Here is a 27959-nt window from a genome sequence, read left to right on the forward strand (position 1 = left end):
CACTACGAAACAACTGAAGATCTAGTTGATACAACGCAATTATATACTACAGATGCACTGGTAGGCACTACACAAGAACTAATACATACTACGGGAGCACACTACGATACAACTGAAGATCTAGTTGATACAACTGAAGATCTAGTTGATAGAACTGAAACACTAGTAGACACGACGCAATTATATACTACAGAGGCACTGGCAGGCACCACACAAGAACTAATACATACTACGGAAGCACACTACGATACAACTGAAGATCTAGTTGATACAACTGAAGATCTAGTTGATACAACGCAATTATATACTACAGATGCACTGGTAGACACCACACAAGAACTAATACATACTACGGAAGCACACTACGATACAACTGAAGATCTAGTTGATACAACTGAAGATCTAGTTGATACAACTGAAGCACTAGTAGACACGACGCAATTGTATACTACAGATGCACTGGTAGGCACTACACAAGAACTAATATATACTACGGAAGCACACTACGATACAACTGAAGATCTAGTTGATACAACTGAAGATCTAGTTGATACAACTGAAGATCTAGTTGATACAACTGAAGCACTAGTAGACACGACGCAATTGTATACTACAGATGCACTGGTAGGCACTACACAAGAACTAATATATACTACGGAAGCACACTACGATACAACTGAAGATCTAGTTGATACAACTGAAGATCTAGTTGATACAACTGAAGATCTAGTTGATAAAACTGAGGCACTAGTAGAAACAACGCAATTATATACTACAGATGCACTGGTAGGCACCACACAAGAACTAATATATACTACGGAAGCACACTACGATACAACTGAAGATCTAGTTGATACAACTGAAGATCTAGTTGATACAACTGAAGATCTAGTTGATAGAACTGAGGCACTAGTAGAAACAACGCAATTATATACTACAGATGCACTGGTAGGCACCACACAAGAACTAATATATACTACGGAAGCACACTTCGAAACAACTGAAGAACAAGTTTCTAAAACTGAATCACCAATGTATACTACCGACAACAACAAAGAAACAGTAACTGTTTGTGCGACCTGTATGTCAGACGTTGTTATTACAAATAGATGGTCAGGACATTTTGAAGGAACCATTAGTGTAACATTTACCAATGCAGTCACTGAATGGACGATGGAAATTACCTTTTCTGAACCAGTTAATAATCTAGATGTAAGAACCTTCATATTATCGTTTATTATTCAAATTGACATTAACCTATGACCTTCGTTTACAATTAGTTGTATTATTTATATTTTTATATGATGATCAAGTAAACTATCGATCTTTTACGACTGCCCTTCACGTAATGAATATTATTTCAAGTTTTGTTCTTTAAAAAATGAATATTTTGTCACAGTCAGGTACGAAACATAAATATCAAAAATATTATATTTTTAGGTATACCAGGCAGTGGTTGTTTCTTCTTCAAATGATAACATGGTGTATATTGTAGGCAACGAAAACTATAATGGTGAGGTGGCACAAGGTGAAAATCTTGCGTTAGGCTTTCAGGCGTCATATCCTGGATCAGAACCTTCTACAATACGAATACAAATACCGAGTCAACCTGATTGTTGCAGCGAAGTCGAAGTAACTCCACCAATACCAACGGCAGCACCAGGTGAAGGTTGCCCGACATGTTGCTCAACAACTTCAATTACATCGGAATGGCAAGGCAACTTCATTGGAGAATTTAATATACCAATAACTAAACGAGTCACGGGTGGTTGGACGGTTGAGATATACTTTACAGCACCTGTTAATAGCTTAACGGTAAGTTCACATTGTCTAGTTGTTGAAACGAAACAGTACAGTGGCTTCTAAATAATACAAATATAATTCGAGCCTGGTGGAAGATAAATTTAGTATAATTAATGTGTAAATAAAATAAACTTATTAACGGTATTATAACGAATACGTTTATACTGTAGTTGTACAACGCAGATATGATAGGAACGCTGAATGGTAATAAAGTGTACCAAATAATAAACAGACAGCATAATGAGGACTTTAATCCCGGAGAAGACAATTATCAAGGTTTTCAAGCAACGATTTCGGGAAGTACGCCAACGTTCCATGTGTATATGGTTGGGCAGCCACAATGCTGCAATAATATCTGTGGTACACCTGGACCAACTACAACTGAAGTACCTCAGCAGACAGACGTGCCCGATCCTGAGCCAACAGATGATTTAGTAAGTGCAACTCAATCAACAGTACTGGTTGGCACCACACAAGAACAAATATATACTACGGAAGCACACTTCGATACAACTGAAGATCTAGTTGATACAACTGAAGCACTAGTTGATACAACACAATTATATACTACAGATGCACTGGTAGGCACTACACAAGAACGAATACATACTACGGAAGCACACTTCGATACAACTGAAGATCTAGTTGATACAACTGAAGATCTAGTTGATACAACTGAAGCACTAGTAGAAACAACGCAATTATATACTACAGATGCACTGGTAGGCACTACACAAGAACTAATATATACTACGGAAGCACACTTCGATACAACGGAAGCACTAGTAGATACAACGCAAATATATAGCACAGAGGCACTGATGGGCACCACAGACGAACTAATGCATACTCTTGAAGGTCATTTCGATACAACTGAAGATATAGTTGAAACAACGGAAAAGCTAGCAGATAGTACACAAGGAAAATATACTTCGGACGACATAGTATATTCCACTGAAGCTGATACTACGGAAATATCTACTGTATCGCAAGTATATACTACAAATGTCAACAGAGAAACAGTAACTGTTTGTGCCACCTGTATGTCAGACGTTGTTATTACAAATAGATGGACTGGACATTTTGAAGGAACCATTAGTGTAACATTTACCAATGCAGTCACTGAATGGACGATGGAAATTACCTTTTCGGAACCAGTTAATAATCTAGATGTAAGAACCTTCATATTATCGTTTATTATTCAAATTAACATTAACCTATGACCTTCGTTTACAATTGGTAGTATTATTTATATTTTTATATGATGATCAAGTAAACTATCGATCTATTACGACTGCCCTTCACGTAATGAATATTATTTCAAGTTTTGATCTTAAAAAAATGAATATTTTGTCACAGTCTGGTACGAAACATAAATATCAAAAATATTATATTTTTAGGTATACCAGGCAGTGGTTGTTTCTTCTTCAAATGATAACATGGTGTATATTGTAGGCAACGAAAACTATAATGGTGAGGTGGCACAAGGTGAAAATCTTGCTTTAGGCTTTCAGGCGTCATATCCTGAATCAGAACCTTCTACAATACGAATACAAATGCCGAATCAACCTGATTGTTGCAGCGAAGTCGAAGTAACTCCACCAATACCAACGGCAGCACCAGGTGAAGGTTGTCCGACATGTTGCTCAACAACTTCAATTACATCGGAATGGCAAGACAACTTCATTGGAGAATTTAATATACCAATAACTAAACGAGTCACGGGTGGTTGGACGGTTGAGATATACTTTACAGCACCTGTTAATAGCTTAACGGTAAGTTCACATTGTCTAGTTGCTGAATGTATGTGTTGTGCCGAAACAGTGGCTTCTAAACAATACAAATATAATTCGAGCCTGGTGGAGGATAAATTTAGTATAAATATTGTGTAAATAAAATAAACTTATTAACGGTATTATAACGAATACGTTTATACTGTAGTTGTACAACGCAGATATGATAGGAACGCTGAATGGTAATAAAGTGTACCAAATAATAAACAGACAGCATAATGAGGACTTTAATCCAGGAGAAGACAATTATCAAGGTTTTCAAGCAACGATTTCGGGAAGTACTCCAACGTTCCATGTGTATATGGTTGGGCAGCCACAATGCTGCAATAATATCTGTGGTACACCTGGACCAACTACAACTGAAGTACCTCAGCAGACAGACGTGCCCGATCCTGAGCCAACAGATGATTTAGTGAGTGCAACTCAACCAGCAGTACAAACAGAAACACCAGAGTCACCCACTACTGACACACCAGACCAGACAGACGCGGTCAGCTTTGAACAAACAGTGGTGTTAACCGGTACAAGTGAAGCAATAGAACAGACAGACGCATTAAATCCACATACAACTGAAACACCAGAACCAGAACAAAAAACAACCACAGTATCAATACCAACAATTCCTGCCAATGGTGAGAGCTTTTCGTTTTTTCTTACAAAATATGAAATACAAATTTTCAGAATTTTATAGAACAATTTACTTGTAAAAATGGTGTTAGATACTTTGTTCTATCAAAATTTACTCCTATCAGCTTTTAAAAAATTAAAATTAAATCACTGTCTATAGTCATTACAATAATATATTAGAAAGTTTAACAAGCTTTTAGCGCAGGTAAAAATTCATATACCTTGAATTTCTTCATCAGCATAAATGTGATGTTGTGTCATTGTAATTTTCACCTGTTCTGAAAGCTTGTTTAAACTTTCTAATATCTACCAGCACGTAGGAACATTTATTCGAGCATGACAACGTAATAATAACGCCTTTAGTATTTTATGTTTTTAACAGTATCGTACGCTTATGATGATGTTCTTTATAAATCCATTCTGTTCTATGAGGCACAAAGGTCCGGTGCGTTACCTGAGAACAATAGAATTCCTTACAGGGGTGATAGTGCCCTTGATGACGCTGGCGACGACGGGGAAGATTTAACAGGAGGATGGTACGATGGTAAGCGTATTTTGTATTGTATAAGCATACGTGACTCTATTAAATTTCATTTTAGAAACGAGATATTAACAGAATAAAAAAAAATACATGTTATTGTATAGGCCTACTGTTCATCAACTACATTTAGTGGAATGTAATGACAAAGATTATAAAATGAAACGTTGTTCTGTAAAATCTTCATCAAACTGCATACGAATGGTGGCGTATTACTTATATACAAGTCTAGTATTGTCGAGATTACATTTTTTTCTAATTGACCTGTATTGTCATTAATTCACAGCGGGAGATTATGTAAAATTTGGTCATCCTATGGCCGGTGCTGTTACAGTGTTAGCTTGGGGACTGATCGAGTACAAATCAGGATATGAAGCAGCAGGAGAACTAAATAATATGTATGACTGTATTAAATGGGCGACCGACTACTTTCTTAAATGTCACATTAATGAAAATGAATTTTATGCACAGGTAATAAAAAGATTGTTTAATTAACAACCTTGCTTACTAGTACAGATATTTTTTGAAAACTGAATAAGTTTTAAAATAATTTTGATAGTTATAATCTACGGTCTGTTACACTTCAAAATTATTTATGTTAAATTCTGTTTTGGACACGAAAAGAAGCACCATTCACATTATATGAAAGAATCATGAAAAGAGACCGTTTCATTCCGGTACGTGACGTAACAGTAACAGTTTCGGACACTCAATTATTATCTTATTATAATATTATGCAAAACATGCTTTTCCTGTAAAATTAGTCTTGCATATGAATTATAATATAGTTAGTTGCATTGACTTTATGTTCTTAGATTTATTGTGCCAAGGGTAGGTATTCGGGAATTGCAGAATTTGATATTTATTGTGGGTGTGCGCGTGTGTGTGTGTTACCGCTGCGTCGGTTCTGTTTTTGGTACCATGAAACATAAAATAAATAATAGTAAAAAAAATTAAATAAAAAAGATATTCGGGACGACGTTTGAAAGTGTAATACATGAATTTTATGGAAACAGGGCGTCCTTTTGCTTGTTTTTCATACTTAATACTTGTAAGCAATTCAACAATGTCCATACGTTAAGGGATTTTTATTTGGAAATAAAAAATGTTATCAACAGCCGATAAAAATACAGCCAGAAAAGATGTTACATAATTATATTTTTGAAAAACGTATTACGACATTAGAAGCTATACACTTTCTTCAGAGTTAATTAGTTAGAAATGATTAAGAGTTAATGAAAAATCTCTATTGATAAACATGAATGGTCATATTTTAGGTGGGTGATGGATATATCGATCATGCATACTGGGGGAGACCGGAAGACATGGATCTTTACCGACCAGCCTTTAAGGTGACCAAAGAAAATCCTGGATCTGATGTCGTGGGAGAAACAGCCGCTGCATTGGCTGCTACTTCAATAGCTTTTCAAGATTTTGGTATGCATAATAAATACTATTTAACCTTAGATCGTTTTATTTTCATAATTTCATACAATACATGAACATAAAAGGAAAAAACCTACATTTAACAACACACAACATTATCATCTAGATTACTGAACTATCTTTTCCAATATAAAGGTGTATTTATGCTTACATGTCAGCACACTCCAACAAACTGCTGCTTTGATATGAATTCAGTTTCTGTTTGGTTTTAAGTTAAACAATAAATATTTCTTACAAAAAAACGACGCTCGCTTGACGTAACAGTTCTAAAGATATATTGTCTCCCTAAACAATTTTTGTTTTAAATTCATGTGAAAAGATACAAAAGGTTTGATGATGTAGTTAGGTGCGTATTAGGGCGAGATGCAATATTCGATATTGCTGCCGGGTTACAGCCTGTACATAGGGCCTGTGGGGATCATAACATAGGGGGGTAAAAATGCATTTATTCATGTGAAGCGATACAAGGATAAACTTTTTTGGATATCATTCGCAGTGGGCTACTAATGATTACATCACCAATGACAGCAACTTTATCCTGTACGGGGCGCCAAACAGCAACATTTTAGGGCCACGCCCAAATGGGTTTATTCATGTGAAGCGATACAAGGTTGAATCTTTTTTTAATGGCAGCAGTATATATTGGGGATGACAAAAACACCAATGACAGCAACTTTATCCTGTACATAAGCTCAGACAGCAGCCCTAAAAAGGTCCGCAGATTCCCCCTATTCGGCTATATACTCGGCGCGTATGTCGTCTTATGGCGTTCAGCTGAGTTAGAAATACGTGATACCGACTCCGACTGACAATAAATGCACAGCAGAATGATAAAACAATAAATAAAGAGAGCAGTTGTTTGCTGTACCAAATCATCAAACATCAAACTCTTAGGAACTCGCCCAAAATGGGTTTATCCATGAAGTATGAATCGTTTTTTCTCTCTTTCTCTCTTTTTTGCTCCATTCGTGTTTATTCATGTGAAAAATACAAACACATTTACGATAACGAGTGACTTTTATTTTATAATTGAAATATATCTTTATTTTGGAAAAATAAATAACACCAATAAAAACACTTAAAAATAACCAACAGCAGATTTGTATTTTAGGGTAACATTTTAAACAATCAATATTATATCAAAATCATTATTTCGATCAAAATAATATAATTTAAGAATATTTTTCAGATAAACTAAATAATTACACTCATAATGATCGACACCGGTACCGATTATTGTGCTTTATTATTATTATAACTCGATTTAAATATTGTTTTAATTACACACTAGACACTAGTGATATGTCTATATGAAAAAAGGCAACGAAATCTAAATTTGCAACATTTTTTAACATAACATAACATAATAGTAAAGTAAATAATAGTTCGAATTCAACATAATCACTTAGAAAATTGGTAAGGTATAGATTAGACTATCGATTGCACACTATTACTAAAAAAAAGTAACCGTTTTCATGTGAATTAGACTGATAAAAACCAACAAAAAACTTAATCTGCCAACATTTTAAACGTCGTTACTTGTCCATAATGGATCGACTATTGTATCGATTACTGTACATTGTTTTACTTTAACTGAACCAAAGTCAAACTTTTAATTGCTACTGTACTAACATTAGACAGTGATATCTGATAAAAGGCAACATTAATTAATATTAATAATACTGAACCAAATTAAATATCGTTACTTATCCACAATGGATCGACTACTGTATTGATTATTGCACATTATTTTACTAACTAACATAAGAAAGTGATATCTGATAAAACGCAACAAACTGAATCGAATTAAATATCGTTACTTAACCATAATGGATCGACTACTGTATTGATTACTGCACATTATTTTACTATAATTGCCCAAGTCAAATTTAAAATTGTTACTGTACTAACATTAGACAGTGGTATCTGCAACATACTCAGGACCAAATTAAATATCGTTACTTATCCATAATGGATCGACTACTGTATCGATTATTGCACATTATTTTACTGCCCAAGTCAAATTTAAAATTGTTACATTTATAACACTGGACCAAATTAAATATCGTTACTTATCTCCAACTGAACCCAGGTCGAATATTTTGCATACCGACATACTGTAAAAGCACAATGAGCAAAGACATCGAGTTTACTGGCTGTATGCATTAAATAACTAAATATTGTACATTCCTCATATTCCATTACTAGCTGAACAGAATACACGATATAATAAAACCAATAGGGGCTATTGGATTTCTTTTTACATGATTTGTGGCAGCGTCATTTATAAATTTGATTATAATCACACTGTAATGATACTGGATTTTACCGCAAAGGCAAGTCATTGCGATCGCTTTGTGGTGACAGGATGGACAAACCCGCAGTCACTGCCTATGTATGCAAGATATATGGGTTTAAAAGCATGAACAGTATTAATGAGGCCAGGTACCAATCGTTTCGCAAAATGACAACTGGAAAGAAGAAAGTCAAGAAGATCAACTGTTCGTCATTGCCACCATGTGAAATCACAATCACTCAGCATCTGTTGAGGGCAAATTATGTATCTTATGTGGAGACACGCTCATACTCCTCAGCCAACACAAAACCTACGCCCATTAAACTATGGATGGGTTGATAATGGTGATGGAAGGTATGTACCGAAATGGTTTGATGGAAATGCTCTACCAGATCCATTGACTAGTGATCCACACTCGGAACAAAGTTCTTGACGATACTGATGCAGGAATATTGGAACAAACTGATGATGAAGAACTTGAAATAATAGATTTTGAAGCTGAAATCGATGATGACCAACCTTGGAGTGATGACAGTGAAAGTGACTGTGATGATGACGAATAGATAAACTAAAAAGATTATGCATTACGGCTGATTTAATAGTTTTTAATCGTTTACATAAAACATTTGACAGTTTTGAAGTAAATATTGTATATAATATATCAAATGTAAATACTGAACTATTTGATCCATAGATAGTTGGCAAGCAGAATCCAGTATCATTACAGTGTGATATAATCAAATTTATAAATGACGCTGTCACAAATCATGTAAAAAGAAATACAATAGCCCCTATTGGTTTTATTATATCGTGTATTCTTTTTAGCTAGTAACAATGGAATATGTTGAATGTACAATATTCAGTTATTTTAATGCATACAGCCAGTAACCTCGATGTCTTTGCTCAATTGTGCTTTTACAGTGTGTCGGTAGTTACACTGCATGTACAATATTCGACCTGGGTTCAGTTAGAGAAAAATAATGTGCAATAATCAATACAGTAGTCGATCCATTGTGGATAAGTAACGATATTTAATTTTGTCCAGTATTATTAATGTTGCCTTTTATCAGATATCACTGTATAATGTTAGTACAGTAACAATTTTAAATTTGACTTCGGCAGTTATAGTAAAATAATGTGCAATAATCGATACAGTAGTCGATCCATTATGGATAAGTAACGATATTTAATTTGGTCCTGAGTATGTTGCATTTTATCAGATATCACTGTATAATGTTAGTACAGTAACAATTTTAAAATTGATTTGGGCAGTTATAATAATAATTATAATAATAATAATATTTATTCGGTCATCAATGTAAAAATAACCAGGAATGAAAATAGGCTAAAGCCCAAACAGATTCTGCACTCACTCCATACAATACAAACAGTTAAGATAAAACCATATACAAGAAAAATACAAATAAACTATACATAACATGAAATATAGTGTTTTGTTAGAGCAGCCTTAAATATTGAAATTTTTTGTGAATCTTTTATGTCATTTGGTATTTGCTCCCATAGTCTAGGAAAGGAAACAAATACAGAATTATGAAAAGTATTGCCTTTCGAATTCCAACGTAAAAGCCTACCCGGACATCTTTCACTAGTTTTAATATACTCATTGAAAGAATGGGGGCAGTAACCTTTCAACAACTTAAATCCTAATGAAAGTCTATGTAATTTAAACAAGTCATCAATAGATAATAATTCAAGCACTTTCAACCTATGAAAATAAGAGGTTTCCCAGGAACCTTCCTTTCTAAACATTATTATCCTTGTTGCTTTCCTTTGTATACTTTCTATTCTATTAGTATGTGATTTCTCAAATGGTGCCCACATTGAACAACAGTAGGTAATCACTGGAAGTTATAGAGCTTTGTATAAGTTCAACATAGCTAACCAGGACATATTTTTACTACATTTTGAAATAAAACCAAGCAATCTGCTTGCTTTACAACATACATAATTAACTTGTGTATGACAAGACATCGAACTATTTACATAAACACCTAGAAATTTTAATTCTGTAACTTTAGGAATATTGTCTGATTCTATGGTATAATCCCAGTTAACTATATCTTTACATCTTGTAACATGCATTACGGCGCATTTGACAGGATTTAAGGGAAGTTGGTTTACATTTGCCCATTTAGCAATTGAATCTAAATCCTTTTGAAGTAATTTACAATCATTATTGTTATAAATAGGACCAGGGAAGAGTTAAATTAACTCTTCCCTGATAGGACGTGATAATGTGTGATCATCAGCAAATTGAAAAAGTGAAGAAGAAATATTATTTACAATATCACTTATGTAAATCAAAAATAAAAGAGGGCCCAAAACTGACCCTTGTGGTACCCCTGAAGTAACATTTACCCACTCTGACTTTTCTCCTCTGTAAATAACCATTTGGTGTCTATTTGAAAGAAAATCTGTAATCCATGCATTAGTGTTCTCACCAATGCCACAGTTATTAAGTTTCTTAATTAATCTTTTATGAGACACCTTATCAAATGCAGACGAAAAATCAAGAAAAATAATATCAATATTTTTACAGCCTTTAAGTTCTAAGCTCTGTGCCCATGAATGAAAAACCTTTGAAAGTAAAAGTTCAGTACTATACATTTGTCTAAACCCAAACTGATTTTCTGAAAGGATATTATTATATTCTAGATATTCCCTTAAACGATAGCAAAGAAATATCTCAATAATCTTACAAATTATGGGAGTTAAAGACACTGGACGATAGCTTTTCATTTCGTCTTTGGGTTTTCCATTTCTTTTGAAAATAGGTACAACATTTGCATCCTTCCATTGTTTTGGTAAAATACCTTTTTGTACAGTTAAATTAAAGAATGTACATAAAACATTCACCGGTGAAACATTAGCCAATTGTGCCTTACATGACTTTAAGAATACTGGAAGCAAACAATCAGGTCCTGGTGATTTGGATACATTTAACTGTGAGAGGGCATAAAATACCTCAGGCATCACAAAGGGTTCACATTCAAAGTTGGTAAGACAATCTATTGTATCCAAATCACAATGCTGATCATTATCTATGCAAAAGTTGTTTACAAATTGTGTATTGAAAAGATTAGTAGTTAAAAAGTTATAGTTAAATAATGTGCAATAATCGATACAGTAGTCGATCCATTATGGATAAGTAACGATATTTAATTTGGTCCTGAGTATGTTGCATTTTATCAGATATCACTGTCTAATGTTAGTACAGTAACAATTTTAAATTTGACTTGGGCAGTTATAGTAAAATAATGTGCAGTAATCAATACAGTAGTCGATCCATTATGGATAAGTAACGATATTTAATTCGATTCAGTTTGTTGCGTTTTATCAGATATCACTTTCTTATTTTAGTTAGTAAATAATGTGCAATAACCAATACAGTAGTCGATCCATTGTGGATAAGTAACGATATTTAATTTGGTTCAGTATTATTAATATTAATTAATGTTGCCTTTTATCAGATATCACTGTCTAATATTAGTACAGTAACAATTAAAAATTTGACTTTGTTTCAGTTAAAGTAAAACAATGTGCAGTAATCGATACAGTAGTCGATCCATTATGGACAAGTAACGATGTTTAAAATGTTGGCAGATTAAGTTATTTGTTGGTTTTTATCAGTCTAATTCACATGAAAACTGTTACTTTTTTTTAAATTTAAATTGAATTAAAAATACAGTAATAGTGTGCAATCGATAGTCTAATCTATACCTTACCAATTTTCTAAGTGATTATGTTGAATTCGAACTATTATTTACTTTACTATTATGTTATGTTATGTAAAAAATGTTGCAAATTTAGATTTCATTGCCTTTTTTCATATAGACATATCACTAGTGTCTAGTGTGTAATTAAAACAATATTTAAATCGAGTTATAATAATAAAGCACAATAATCGGTACCGGTGTCGATCATTATGAGTGTAATTATTAATTAGTTTATCTGAAAAATATTCTTAAATTATATTATTTTGTGTTGTGAAATAATGATTTTGATATAATATTGATTGTTCAAAATGATACCCTAAAATACAAATCTGCTGTTGGTTATTTTAAGTGTTTTTGTTGGTGTTATTTATTATTCCAAAATAAAGATATATTTCAATTATGAAATAAAAGTCACTCGTTATCGTGAATGTGTTTGTATTATCAACATTGTTGATCACGAATGGAGCCTCGGGTATTTGAGCTGCTGTGTACCGAAAAAGTAAAAAAAAACAACATTTTTTTCAAAAATGATTACACACTTCATGGATAAACCCATTTTGGGCGAGTTCCTAAGAGTTTGATGTTTGATGATTTGGTACAGGAAACAACTGCTCTCTTTATTTATTGTTTTAGCATTCTACTGTGTATTTATTGTCAGTCCGAGTCCGTATCACGTATTTCTAACTCAGATGAACGCCAATAGACGACATACGCGCCGAGTATATAGCCGAATAGGGGGAAACTGCGGACCTTTGGGGCTGCTGTCTGAGCTTATGTACAGGATAAAGTTGCTGTCATTGGTGTTTTTGCCATCCCCAATATATACTGCTGCCATTAAAAAAAGATTCAACCTTGTATCGCTTCACATGAATAAACCCATTTGGGCGTGGCCCTAAAATGTTGCTGTTTGGCGCCCCGTACAGGATAAAGTTGCTGTCATTGGTGATGTAATCATTAGTAGCCCACTGCGAATGATATCCAAAAAAGTTTATCCTTGTATCGCTTCACATAAATAAATGCATTTTTACCCCCCTATGTTATGATCCCCACAGGCCCTATGTACAGGCTGTGACCCGGCAGCAATGTCGAATATTGCATCTCGCCCTAATACGCACCTAACTACATCATCAAACCTTTTGTATCTTTTCACATGAATAAATCTTCCGGGCGCCCGGTCTAATAATATGTATTGTTTTGTTCGCCTCATTATAATCCTTTTATTTTATTTTTGCTTCTAGTCACCTTTCTTGCCTGTTGTTGTTTTCTGACTAGGCTAAGAGGCACCGGATCGGTGTTTGACAATGAATTATTATAATACCAACCTAGGTTAACAGCAGTGTTCAGACCCATGGCGTTAGACCGTTTTAGCGTACAACGTTACTAGCAAGGTCACGTTACAAACCGCAGAGAAAAAAACGAGGTGTTCAGACCCATAGCGTACGATTATCGTTACAACGGATGTACGTCTTTCGGGTTGTTTCTAGTTGCATATTTATGTGCTCTTACCAACATGTTTTCATCATTATTTCCACTGTATATAGGCCTAGATCTCAGCCCTACAATTATGACAAAATTTGCCGTAAATAAAACATACCTCAGCATTTATTTAAGAAAAATATAGTAAAGCCAAATTTCTGTTTCTATTGTTTTTATTTTGCAGTAAAAAACATTTTCCACAGGCTCTTGTGTTACGAAAATAAAGCAGGCCTCCTAATGATGAAGAAAAAATTGATTGTGATTAGTCTATCCAGTCCAATCAAAGATATATATTCTTTGGTCCAGTCGGTTGAAAATAACCCTTAACTTGCTAATAAAAGGGACACAGCTCCCCTTGTTTGTTTACTGATTTTTTTAGGAGTTAGTGGGTTTTCAGCATTAAACTTGTCCAGTCTAGTCTGCCTTGTATGAATGAGTGACTTGATGTCCCACGCTAGTTTTTAGCTTGAATGAAATGCGTGAATGGCTCTAGGCCTAGCTAGGTCTAAAAGCGGATGGGATCGTAGTCCCTAATTATGTTTAAATACAAGGTGCATGTATTTATGTCATTTGTTAGAAAATATAATGGTAATCAGTTGATAGTAGTTTGTAGCCTTTGTAACAGTTCTATTTGTAGTGTAGTTAGGCCTTATTTATTCTGGCCTTTTTGTTATTGAAATCCATCTCACACATTGACGATACAAGATGTCAGCCTAGGTGAAACCTTGTTTCGCGTCATAACAGGAAACGTTGTGATTGGATACAACGTTGACTTACAGTAGCGTCGTAAGCTAAAACGGTACTATCAACCGTTTTCCACTACAACGCTACAACCGTTGTACGACGCGTTGTACGCTACTCCCCTGTTCAGACACACATTCTTTTAGCGTCGTACGCTAAAACGGTCTAACGCCATGGGTCTGAACAGGGCCTATAGACTCTCTTATCCCAGACGAGCCTAGGGGTTTGTCATTTGAGCATGTCAGCCTCTAGATCTATAGCTTCTGAATGAGTAGTCCTTTGGGGCTAAAGCCGCGGTGCGAAAATAATTATCTATCTTTCAACGAATACTAGATCGAACAACAATGTTTGTTCAACGAACTTTCAATATTCAATTCTTAAATTAACGATCAACCATTTTAATCTCCTATGAACAATATCTTTTTATTTTACAGTATGCCTTTAATTATTACTCTGTATTTATAGATTCTGTTTACGCCGCAACATTGTTATCTAGTGCAAAAGAACTGTACGTATTTGCAAAAACTTCCGAAGGAAAATACTCAGACACGATCACAAATGCCGCAGAATTTTACAGGTACACTACTAAATTAATACAAAATAATGACATTAATTGGTTTAAAAATCGTTATATTTTTTTAATGTATTAAGCTAATAATATTAATTTGAAATTTGCATTTGGTAATAGAGTAGTAGGATTTTGAACTAAATGTTTAATTTTTTAAATTCATATTCATCATTGTTACGTGAACATTACCATCATATTTGTTTTTCTTTGTGGGTATCCAATTCACCCTTATTATTAATCGAATTTCATACATAATTATACATATTATAATTCAATTTCTGTTGTAGTAAGCTATTTATAAATATGCAATATGTAATGTTATCATTATTTTCAAAACAGTATCAGCAAAGAAGCGTTGGCGGTCTAGGGCAATCTAGATCATTTGAATCGGTTTACGCACACAAAAATATGACAATGTTAACACTAATAAACTGCAACAAAGAAAAACAAAAAACAACTCTCATTTTCATTACAGAACATTTTATATTCCAGGCTGCCACAGATAGCCTACAAACACATTTTTTCTTGCTTGTTTGTTGATTTGAGTAGAGAGGCTGTAAACTCAGTGGAGGAATTATTATTATTTGGTAATACTGATCGGTAGTAATTTTCCACAGTGTTTCCAGGATGGTTTGATCTGTATTGTTGTCTCATGTTTTTATTTATTTTTTTTCTAAAAAAAGGGGAATCAGGACCCCCGTGACACACCCACCCCCACTGGCTGCCCCCTGAGTATTATTGTATAAATATAGTTATACAGTATAACATACATTCAATGTTGACTTCTTACATTTTTTCCTTCCTGTTTAACAACATTAGGTCTAATAAATTAAGAATATCTTTATTATCTATTTTATTTTTATGTTTGTGTCAGTTTCTCATATTTTTTTTACAACAATTTTATTTTAAAAATAATTTTGTAAAATGTATACGAATACAAAATGTAAAAATATGCACTGATAAATAGATGCATTCATTCTCATTACCCCATTACTAAGCACAACCAAATTTGGGTAGTCACATTATCCCATCATTCTGATTCTGAATTAAAAATATATACCTTTAATACCTATATATTAAGATTCATTGAAAATGATCCATTTCTTTTTACAATCAGAAAAATATTCTGATGTACTACAAATTAATAACTGATTATGTGGAGATAATAATGTTGGTTTCTGTAAAATTCGGTATTAAGTGAACTCAAAGTCTTTTCATTTTGGATTACTTATAGCCGATATCTATATTTTTAATATTTTTTAATGCATATTTTTATTGAAAGCATTTACTATTGTAACTCTAAATTATAATGTATTTAATCTGCTTTTAATTGTTTTTGTATATTGCAATTAATAATACTAGCAGTTACCTTTTTCTGCCTTAATTATGTAGTTATCTAATTCGTAGGCCTATGACAGGGACATGCACGTTATATTCTATCAATCAGTCGGCAGTTAAAAAAATATCACTGATAAAATATGAGTGTTTAGAACTAAGATGCAGGTGTAGTATTGAAATAATAAAACTACAGCTGCTTACGGACAACACAAACAAGTGCACATGGTGGTGGTAATCGAAATTAGATAAACGCGCGGACATACGCGAAATACCAAACTATATATATTGGGTGTTTTTTGTTGTGTAGTATTTGATATTTTGTTGTTTTTACTCTACAGCTCACTATGTCGATCGGTTGGTCGGTAAACACTAACTTGAGCACGCGACTGCGGCCATGTATACGGTGTTGTTTGTGTGAGAGCTTTGTTTTTAATTATGCTCAGAAATAGTGATGTGTATGCAATGGGTCATATTAACCTATAGATAATAAATAAAAAAGTGGACATAGGCCTAGTATAGGCCTAAATCGAATGAAAAATACATTACTGCAGAAACACGACCTAAATCATAAAAATGACCTCATATTGCTCACACTCCGTAAAAATTGGTGGTTATATACTGTACATAGTAAGTTGTTTTTATATTTAACAAAATACCAAACCACTTGGATTTGTTTTGTTTGTGTGTGTTTATTTTTATTCATGTTATGTTATTTTTTGTTACCTGTTTGCTACTTTAGTAATTAAATTGTGGTGTACTTTTAATGTGTTACTTTAAAGATATATTGTTCCCCCAAAAACATGGAAAATTAAGATTAATTAAATCAGACTTTGAATATGTTATTTTGTAGTTTTAATAAAGTTAATCACTTCCGTTGAAAAAAAAACGAAAAAAATAATGTTTTCACTTATAAAATGACAAAATACATCGTTAAGCGGTGATATTTATTATTTACACATTTCGCGAATGCGAACTCGACTGTACTGAGCATTGATATCAATGGCCCCGGCGTTTTACTCACTGGGATTGACGAAATACATTAAGTTCCAAGAATATGTGTAATTAATTAAACTTAAAAAATGCGATCAGTCAATACGATTGGCGGCTGCCGGGACTAAACATTGTTTTAATTTGAGGTTAAGGCAGAAATCATGAATAATTCATTACCTTTAATTATTTTCTATTATAAATTTCAAGATAGCTGATCTACTTTGCTTCCTAAATATACTAAACCTAACCCTCTAAATATAGCATATCGTGTGCGACCCATCAAGAAACATGAGTGTGTCAAATGTGAGCACCTATCATTCAGCGGTTTCGGATTACGCGACCAATTTAGTAACATTAATATGTAGATTATTATTGATTAATCTTGATTTTGACCAAATAAGTTTTTATAAATAAATGAATAAAGCAAGAAATTGTAATTAGGTCCAGAGTCTTTATTGGAAAATGTAAAAGTTTTTAGATATTTAAGACTTAGGAATTTGAGATTTCTTTCAAGACTAAAAACCTTCAGAATGTCTCAAGTTAAGCGGTTATAATTATTTCCATTTGTTTGTTTGTTTGTTTGTATTAATATTTTGTCCTCAGTGAGGTAATTTGGATTATGCCCTCCACGGACCCACGGCAGCCAGCAGTGCAGCGCCTACCAGATTAGGCAATGAGAGTAAAGCATCTTGCCTAAGGATGCAATTAGTATGGTACAGATAACCTCGAACCCATGCCTATCACATGCTAGTCCGATATTACCATTACACCATCACTCTCCAGTATATACTGCACCCGCCACGATTTCTAGACGTCTCCCATCCAGAACGCAACCGGGCCCAACGTTGCTTAACTTCGGTGATCTGACGAGAACCGGTGTTTCAACGCAGTATGGCCTACAGTTATAAAATAACAGGCCTAATTTGCCTACAGTACACCGTATTTGACTATCTATGAGGGGTTGGGGGCTTACAAAATCTTTACATACTTAGTCAAAGTGAAAAAGTGATTCCCGTCTACATGTGTATAAGCACCATGTATAAATTATTGCTATATATTATCTTGCTTGTGGTTTTTCAGATCAACTGGTTACCAAGATGAACTATGCTGGGCAGCTGCTTGGTTGTACATGGCAACCTCAAATGTAACCTATTTAACCGATGCTGAGACAATTTATGATATGCATGGTCTTAGTAGCAAACCATGGGCCTTTGATTGGGATGATAAAAAGGCTGGTGTTCAAGTTTTGTTGTATAAACTCACTGGGGATGTTAAATACAAAACGGATGTCGAGACGTTTATTACTGGATGGGTTAACGGAAATGACGTTGGCTATACACCACAAGGTCTTGCATGGAGAATTCAGTGGAGTCCAAACAGATATTCAGGTAAAACTCTTTCAATCAAATAACAGACTGTAATAACACCACAGTTCTAAATACATATACGTAATAATTATCATAAAGGTTCATTGCGGAATTGCATTTTGAGTAGGACTGTTGAGCCGTGAAATGTGCAAAAAGTCACATTTTTGCAAACAATCACATTTGTGCAAACATGGTACCCTCAAATGTGCAAATCTGTAAAAATGTATAATTCACTAATGTTCAAAAATGTAAAAACGATCAGTATGTCTGGTCATGGCTGTGGTTTTTTTTTAAACAGACTATTTCAGCCTGTACTACAATTGAATACAGTATGTAAGTGGCATTGTTAGAAAAACCCGTTACTATTTATAATTAGTTTATCATTTTTAATAAACGATTTTGGTTGAAAAAAATGATTTGCACATTTGTAGAATTCCATTTGCAAATTTAACGGCGTGATATTGGAACATTATTGGATTTGTACATTTGAGGGTGCCATGTTTGAACATTATGTGGTCGTTTGCACATATGAAGGCAAATGTGACTTTTTTGCACATTTCACGGCTCAACAGAGGCCTACTTTAACGTAATTATAAGTTATTAATGTAATGACAGTGTGGCTACTTTTTCTGTCACGCATGTAGACCCCGTCGAGGGATCACTGCGCTATAGGGTAAATCCTGACGTCACCACTAGGAACTGGTCCATGAACATCTCAATACAATATCCGTAAATGACCGGAATTGTCTTTGATGTGACGCTGGTTACACAGAGTCGAATGTATTTGTAAATGGAAGCTTTGGAGTTATTACAATCGTGTTGAATTATTTTGTTGCGCCATTAAAACTAGAAAAGCAATACTTCGATTATAATAGACTTATAAATTAATATTTTATCTATATTTTCCTCCTTTTTTGTGTAGCAAATGTTGCATTTCTTGCCTTAGTGGCTGCTGATCTCGGCATTCAACGTGACAGTTACCAAACGTTTGCCAAGCAACAGATAAACTACATGCTTGGAGACACTGGGCGTAGTTACGTTGTTGGATTTGGTGTTAATCCACCAGATAGACCTCATCACGGATCAAGGTATTTCAAAATGTTTATTAAACATAATTGACAAAAATTATTTATATTACAATTTTTAATACGTTTTGTATTCAGAGCAATTTCACGTTCATAATAATCAACTATTCTGAAGAAATAAATTGTGTCTTCGTATTTTGTTTTAGTTCTTGCCCTGACACACCAGCATCATGTGGTTGGGATGACTTTAACTATGATGGACCAAATCCTCAGATACTATACGGAGCTTTAGTTGGCGGTCCAGACATTAATGATAACTTTGAAAACGACAGAACAGACTACATCCAGAATGAAGTGACTTGTGATTACAATGCAGGTTTTCAATCATCCGTTGCAGGTATATATATTCATAGAAGGTTCATAGTTCGACTATTTCTTATTCTTACACATTTCCTCATTACATGTTTATAGTTTCAAATTAATTAATCGACATTCACTGTGTGGTTTAGAACTTCTTCCTGCCTGTAAATATTTATTTCCAACATAGTTATGGTCTAGAAAAGACTTAATCTGTAATGGTTGCAAGGTTATTTATTTATTAGAAATACAGTTATTGTAGACATCTAGTTAGAGAATAACAATGAAATGATCATTTCTTGTTCCCAATCCTTTTGTTGCAAAATAAAATCACTGGATCATGTGATTTATAAATAAGCAAGTTCCACCAATAAACACTTTAAATTGAAATGGCAACAATACCGATAGTCTGAAATAAATTTTTTTTTCAAACGCTAACGTACTATAAGTTTAAATACCATAGGCCTTAGAAGCATGACTAATATAATACGAATTCACCATTTTTTTCAGGCATTATCAAGTTATTGATTGATGAGAGTAACGACTAATGGACCATCCAGGTACAAAAAGATGCAAGCATCATTTACTTAGTGTCATCGATTTGCCACTAGTACTTCCCTCCTTAGTGGACTAAAAGTATAATGTAAAATGTTTGGCATTGCTTCACAATCGCGTCTCAACATTTTTAAATCCAATCTCCAATTATATTAGCTGTATATAATACTTGATAGTATAGTATAGAAAATTGGATTGTAATAAATGTAATTATGTTTAACAATGCCTCATGGCTAGTGATCAATTAACCAAAACTATGTATACGCATATTCAACTCAGATTTAGCACTGCATACTCAAATAGTTTTCTATTGAGTTTCATTTAGAAATTTAAATATATAATGTTATTTATTTATTATAAATAATAATAGTACACCAGTTTAAAATAAACTTATATTTAGAAAATAAGAATATCGTAATAAGCACTTCTATCAGTCGTAGTGTATGTTTTTAACAATAGGAAATTCGTATTACGAGGGACAGGTAAGATCTTGATGGGTGCATGTTGCTATTGCACCTGTCAATAAGAGTAAAACACAATTTGCAACAAATTAACATTGCGATACATCTCGCTCTCTCCAGAGATGTTTCCAAATGCAACAAAAAGTGAATACTGTGACTATTTTGTGACATAGCAATGGCCTATATAAAAAAAGGGGGTTTTCAGGGGAAAGATACACATTTAATGTTCAATCTTTTGTATTTTATTTATGTGGCAGTGTCCCATATCCATACACGATCCTAAGCTGGACTCAATGTTCCCGGATATCGCAGCAATCACAATGACATCCAAAATAAGTACACGCTATCCTTACAGTCAACCGAAGGTTTAGAGCTAATCATAAACACGAAGATCAAATAGTTGTCTTAAGTATCAATTCTTGCAGGATTATTGAAAAGAAAAATACTTACATAGCATTCCTGTACTTCCGAAAAGAGTTTGATACTGCTGTATGTCGAGATGGAATGTTAACATTTATATTTATATAAGTTACAAATCTACTGAAGACTATCGCACCATCCACAGTTTTTCGGAACTAAAGATAGATGCCATGTGTTGCGTCTGGCCAGATGAAAGGGTCTACCGTACCTGTACATTTATAGATGTTGTGGCGCACAATAATTAAAAGATGAAAGTGGTAGAGGATACAATGTTTGTTAAAGGCATGCTGAAGGGATTTCAATGTAATGGTACATTTCGTGTTTTGATGTTGCACATACTTTTGTGTTATGTTCCTGTGCTTGAAGGATGACTGTTGTTGATGAAGGATTCTCATCTCACCCATTGATTTTGATGTTGGAAGTGTCTGTTCTCACATTTCATTGGTCATGTATGTGGCATATCGTTGTTTAGTCTAATAGTGCATCTATCTGTCTGACGGCTTATTTTAACCAACTATGAACTTTCTTGATGAAAAACATAAGTTCAAGTCCGAATCATTGCATTGTCCTAACCATAGGTCATTGAGGTACTAAATGATCTTTCGCATGGTCAAGTCTACGATTCCTAAATTTACACTTTTGCATAGCAAATAATGATTCGATTGTAAAATCTAAAAGTTACTCCAAATCCGTCAAATTTTTTTCTCAAATCTCCTGTTTCTCATTATGGTAATTTTGTCTTGATAACTCAGGAACTTCACGAGAATGTGGCGCGGTCGCGAATTCTTTCCAATATGGAGTTTCCCGTCCCAATGAGCTCGCTCAACCACAATATCCTTCAAGTCAAACATGTCATGTAATACCTTCTGCACAATGGTTTCTACATGTTCACCTTTCTCTTCTTTATAGCCGACAATACGAATATTGTTTCTCCTTGAATGTCTCTCCAACTTATACATATTTTCAATCTAGTCTTTTTGACAGTTAATCGAAGCCCTTGTTGGGTTGTAAAGGCTGGTTTCCTGTCGACGTAAGAAGTCGAATTTTGCAACGATTCTTGAGTTTCATACGTTTCTTAAGGCTGGTTTCCTGTCGACGTAAGAAGTCGAATTTTGCAACGATTCTTGCGTTTCATACGTTTCTTACGTCTCTTACGAAAGTTGAGAAAAAATTGACGTCGTTGACGTTAGTCAAGATCGTGTCGGGCCACAGAGAAACATCTGTAGTTATGCTGCTCCCGAAAGTTGAAATTCTGGCTGTGAAACACACGTCGTATGCTTACGTCGATTTTAGTGTTGTTACGAAAGTTGAAATTTTTTTCTTACGTCGGTCAGATTTATGACGTATTTGAAACAACATCTCTGATTGGTGTTTCTTTTTAGAGCGGGTTTTATCATTTTTCGCGCGAAATGTTGAATGTTGTTATTGTACCTGTAGCTACTCAGCAGCAGTGTCAGTGCAGCACACCAACATATTATTTTTAGTAGATAGGCTAGGCCCTAGTATTAGTAATAATACTTACTCCATGATTAATACTGTACTAATAGGAATTTATTTTACCAAAATCTAACCAAACTAGCCTAGGAGCCTAGCCTAGTAGGCCTATGTACTATTGTATGAATCAAAATATGAATGAATTATTCTGGCCTATAGCCTTAAATAGTTTTCAAAATTAAAAAAAGGCAAATCATTTCGGAATTCCTATTATTATTAGACCTACTTATGCCCTAGGCTAGGCCTTTGCCTATGGGCCCAGGCATACTCTAATCGAGCATGAGATCGTACTACCGTAGTAAGATACCCATTATTTACAGGCCTATAATAAGAATAAATTTAACAAAACAATATAAATTATACAAAATCAAGCAAACATTTTTTTTTTTAAAGTTACATAATAATATTATATTGCTTACAAAGAGGCTTTCTATATCTTATCTTGTTGCAAATGTTCACCTTTCGCGACGTTTCTACCGACAAATAGAACAGAAGAATGTCGGTTTCTTTGAAATGCTGATTGTTTATTGCACGTCCATAAATAAGTGTATTATATTTTGATATGAGTTGTAAACTCCCTGATTAGAACATTATTATATTGAAACTATACTGTGCATTTGTAAAGTATGTACAACATTGTAAAGTGGGCTAAAATTATAGTAGTAAATACATACAAATGTTATTGTCCGGCTTTATTTCACTGTAAGGTCATACACATTACGTCATAACTCTTGTCGCTTATTGGTTGCTTGTCACGATTGCGCTTACGTCTCTTGCGAAAGTTGACTTCAAGTCAACTTTCGTAAGAGACGTAAGAAACGTGACGCAAGGGCGTTCATTCAAGCGTAAGATAAAAAATCCCGGTTTCCTGTAAAATCGGAAGAAAACGTCGTAACGCAACAATTGTTAGGTCATCGGTTTCCTGTAAAATCGTTTGTCGTTACCATTTTTCTTACGTTGCGTCGATTTTATAAATTTTCGATCGTAATCGGTTTCCTGTAAAATCTGCATTTCTTACGACAAATCGACGTAGTCGCAACAAAAGTGATGTTCTTACGTCGACAGGAAACCAGCCTTTACGTCTCTTACGAAAGTTGAGAAAAAATTGACGTCGTTGACGTTAATCAAGATCGTGTCGGGCCGCAGAGAAATATCTGTAGTTATGCTGCTCCCGAAAGTTGAAATTTTGGCTGTGAAACACACGTCGTATGCTTACGCCGATTTTAGTGTTGTTACGAAAGTTGAAATTTTTTTCTTACGTCGGTCAGATTTATGACGTATTTGAAACAACATCTGTGATTGGTGTTTCTTTTTAGAGCGGGTTTTATCCTTTTTCGCGCGAAATGTTGAATGTTGTTATTGTACCTGTAGCTACTCAGGTCAGTGCAGCACACCAACATATTATTTTCAGTAGATAGGCTAGGCCCTAGTATTAGTAATAATACTTAATTAATACTGTACTAATATGAATTGATTTGACCAAAATCTAATCAAACTAGCCTAGGAGCCTAGGCTAGTAATGTACTACTGTATGAATAAAAATATGAATTAATTATCCTGGCCCTCTAGGTCTAGTCTTAAATAGTTTTCAAAATTAAAAAAAGGCAAATCATTTCGGGATTCCTATTATTATTAGACCTACCCATGGAACTATTATATTATAGTTCCATGCTAGGCCCTAGGCTAGGCCATAGTACTACCGCAGTAAGATACCCATTATTTACAGGCCTATAATAAGAATAAATTTAACAAAACAATATAAATTATACAAAATCAAGCAAACATTTTTTAAGTTACATAATAATATTATATTGCTTACAAAGGGGCTTTCTATATCTTATCTTTTTGAAAATGTTCATTTTCGTGACGTTTCTACCGATGCTGATTGTTTATTGCACGTTCATAAATAAGAGTATTAGATTTTGATATGAGTTGTAAACTCCCTGATTAGAACATTATTAGGCCTATATTGAAACTACTGTGCATTTGTAAAGTATGTACAACATCGTAAAGTGGGCTAAAATTATAGTAGTAAATACATACAAATGTTATTGTCCGGCTTTATTTCACTATAAAGGCTGGTTTCCTGTCGACGTAAGAAGTCGAATTTTGCAACGATTCTTGCGTTTCATACGTTTCTTACGTCTCTTACGAAAGTTGAGAAAAAATTGACGTCGTTGACGTTAGTCAAGATCGTGTCGGGCCACAGAGAAACATCTGTAGTTATGCTGCTCCCGAAAGTTGAAATTTTGGCTGTGAAACACACGTCGTATGCTTACGTCGATATTAGTGTTGTTACGAAAGTTGAAATTTTTTTCTTACGTCGGTCAGATTTATGACGTATTTGAAACAACATCTCTGATTGGTGTTTCTTTTTAGAGCGGGTTTTATCATTTTTCGCGCAAAATGTTGAATGTTGTTATTGTACCTGTAGTAGCTACTCAGCAGTAGTGTCAGTGCAGCACACCAACATATTATTTTTAGTAGATAGGCTAGGCCCTAGTATTAGTAATAATACTTACTCCATGATTAATACTGTACTAATAGGAATTTATTTGACCAAAATCTAACCAAACTAGCCTAGGAGCCTAGGCTAGTAGGCCTATGTACTATTGTATGAATCAAAATATGAATGAATTATTCTGGCCTATAGCCTTAAATAGTTTTCAAAATTAAAAAAAGGCAAATCATTTCGGGATTCCTATTATTATTACAGTCGGAAAGCCGCGTTGGTAACGCATCACTGATTTCATTCATTGTGAGGGCGCGCTTCGTGGAAAATGTTGGAATTTTTGCTATTTTAGTACACTTTGAAAATTGTATAATTTTGATATTAGATGAAATCAATAAACGTATTTCAATAGTTGAACTGCAAGCGTAAATAATGATAAAGACTGTGATCTAAATTCCACAGTTTTTTTGTTTCGAGAAATATCATTATTTTGTGTAAAAACTTTTTTATTTATATTTTTTTTTAAATGATGGTAAAAAATCATTAAATTTCATATTTTCTAGATAAGGTTTCAAAGCGAATTTAAAATCCTTTCAAGATAAACTATTAAGCTATCTATTAAAATAAAAATCTAATTTTAAGCTTTCTTGGGATGCAACTCCCACTAATCAAACCAAACCTACTACATTTCTGTTCAGTTACGATCGAAAAACCGCCATTTTGAAACTTTGTTTACGTTTCACGAAGCTGGTACGAATCGACCCGGACCGAATCGTGTCCCTGTTTAATCCGGTTGTTCATGCAGGCGTACTGCGTCACAGGCCTAAGGTTTCAATCTGCTGCCCGATTATTGTTCTATTTGGTTTCTGAGCTAGGAAAGGCCTACTTAGACTAGCTACTATAATTACTTACTTAACTTCTAGCCTAGCTAGGCCTAAAAATAGTATTTTCTAGGCCTAGTTAGGCTAGGTAATTCTGATAGTAGTTTGTGTTATAGTAGGGCCTATAGTAGCTGGAGTAGAAGTAGACATAATCTGGGTATTCCATAATCTAGGCTGGTAGGTCTATCCCAGCTCATATACCAAGCAAGAAGAAGCCTGAAGAAGAACCTAGGCCCAGAAAAAATTACAAACACTGTTAAAAAACAATAAATTGAAAAACAAAGTGCCAAAAGATAACCCATTTTCAATTTATATATAAATATGGTGGGGAATGTTATTTATAAAATCAGGCATCTTTTGTTTGAGAGACTCAACCATGTATTTTTATATGGTCATGTTTTTAAAAAAGATAATTATTAGCCCATCATTTACTTGAGTATTGTTAATTGGTTGGTACTTATAAGTATATCAATATCTGGCAGTAAATGTCACACTTGTATACAGAAATATTCTATTACTTTATTAGATACAACTTACATTTCACACAAGCAATACATTTTTTCTTTTTATGTATACATATACAGAATGTGAAAAAATACAACCTTTCAAACAATTACTGATACAAATAGTAAATACTATACTGTATATAAAAACTTCTAATAGCACCTTGTTCATCAGACATAACAAACTAGCTAGGCCTAATACTGTAAATATAAAATATGCCACCATATGTACTTTTTGAGATATCATTTTTACTTGAGTCTTACTGTTGTACTGATTTTATGATTGTTTTATGTTTATATTGTATGCATCTGTGCGACTCTGGTTAATAAAGTAAATCAATCAATCAATTGCAACTTAATTTATATCTTTATAAAAATTTACTGATCTGAAACACTTCTACAACTTAAATGAATATAAATTTATATGTTATAATAGCGAATAAAATGAAAAACTATCAGCAATGATATTGAAATCGAGAAAACCACTTTACAGCTTCCACCGTCCAACCTCATATTGAAGAACGAGATAGAAAATCTTGATACCAACAAAAAACCTGAAATGAAAATGAATAGCTGAAATGTAAAGAACTATTTAAATAATTGTCACTATGACGAAAACATTTTCTTAAATACTGTATAATTATATAATTATTCCACAACCTGAAAACATATTCAGATAAAATATGACTGTACTGTAGGCCTACCATAAAAAAGCACTAAACACAAAACTTCCTTGTGTCTGTATATTTATTGTATAATTATTAATACAGTAAATAAATTGTACCAATCAGTTGCCAATAATGAGGATATTTAACTATATGTCAGGCTGCGATTGGCTTAATTATCTTTTTAAAACCTTCCCAACGCATCTTCAATATAGAGTAGGATTAACGAAACTTTAATAATACTAAATTGTAACTAAAGTATTTTAATTATCAACATGTTACTAAGGCTAAAGCCTAGGCCGATATTACGACAACGATCCACCAGGTCGTGCACACACCCACACCTGCAACAACCACAATCAACACACCATGCACCACACACGACGGAACTAGTGCCGCGAGACGTAACAATTATGTGAAATGAGG

The 27959-nt window shown here is 33.8% G+C and overlaps 1 protein-coding gene across 1 annotated transcript; it reads left to right on the top strand.

Annotated features, from left to right (window-relative positions):
• The first annotated feature begins 919 nt into the window (after positions 1–919).
• Positions 920–24652, top strand: LOC140057342 (uncharacterized). The gene is made up of 13 exons (XM_072102963.1): positions 920–1212; positions 1441–1815; positions 1974–2975; positions 3204–3578; positions 3745–4228; positions 4606–4767; positions 5048–5232; positions 6039–6198; positions 14923–15034; positions 18434–18741; positions 19643–19808; positions 19952–20142; positions 20613–24652. Exons 1-13 carry the CDS (start codon positions 1033–1035, stop codon positions 20648–20650), a joined length of 3738 nt encoding a protein of 1245 aa, XP_071959064.1. The 5' UTR covers positions 920–1032; the 3' UTR covers positions 20651–24652.
• The last annotated feature ends 3307 nt before the right edge of the window (positions 24653–27959 follow it).

The sequence above is a fragment of the Antedon mediterranea genome, chromosome 8 (genome assembly GCF_964355755.1).
Source record: "Antedon mediterranea chromosome 8, ecAntMedi1.1, whole genome shotgun sequence".
Lineage (NCBI taxonomy): Eukaryota > Metazoa > Echinodermata > Crinoidea > Comatulida > Antedonidae > Antedon > Antedon mediterranea.

Coding starts and splice junctions, on each gene's coding strand:
- LOC140057342 (XM_072102963.1), top strand. CDS start 1,033: ATGTATACTACCGACAACAACAAAGAAACAGTAACTGTTTGTGCGACC. Junction 1,816..1,973: donor CACCTGTTAATAGCTTAACG/GTAAGTTCACAT, acceptor TTTATACTGTAG/TTGTACAACGCAGATATGAT. Junction 5,233..6,038: donor AAAATGAATTTTATGCACAG/GTAATAAAAAGA, acceptor GTCATATTTTAG/GTGGGTGATGGATATATCGA.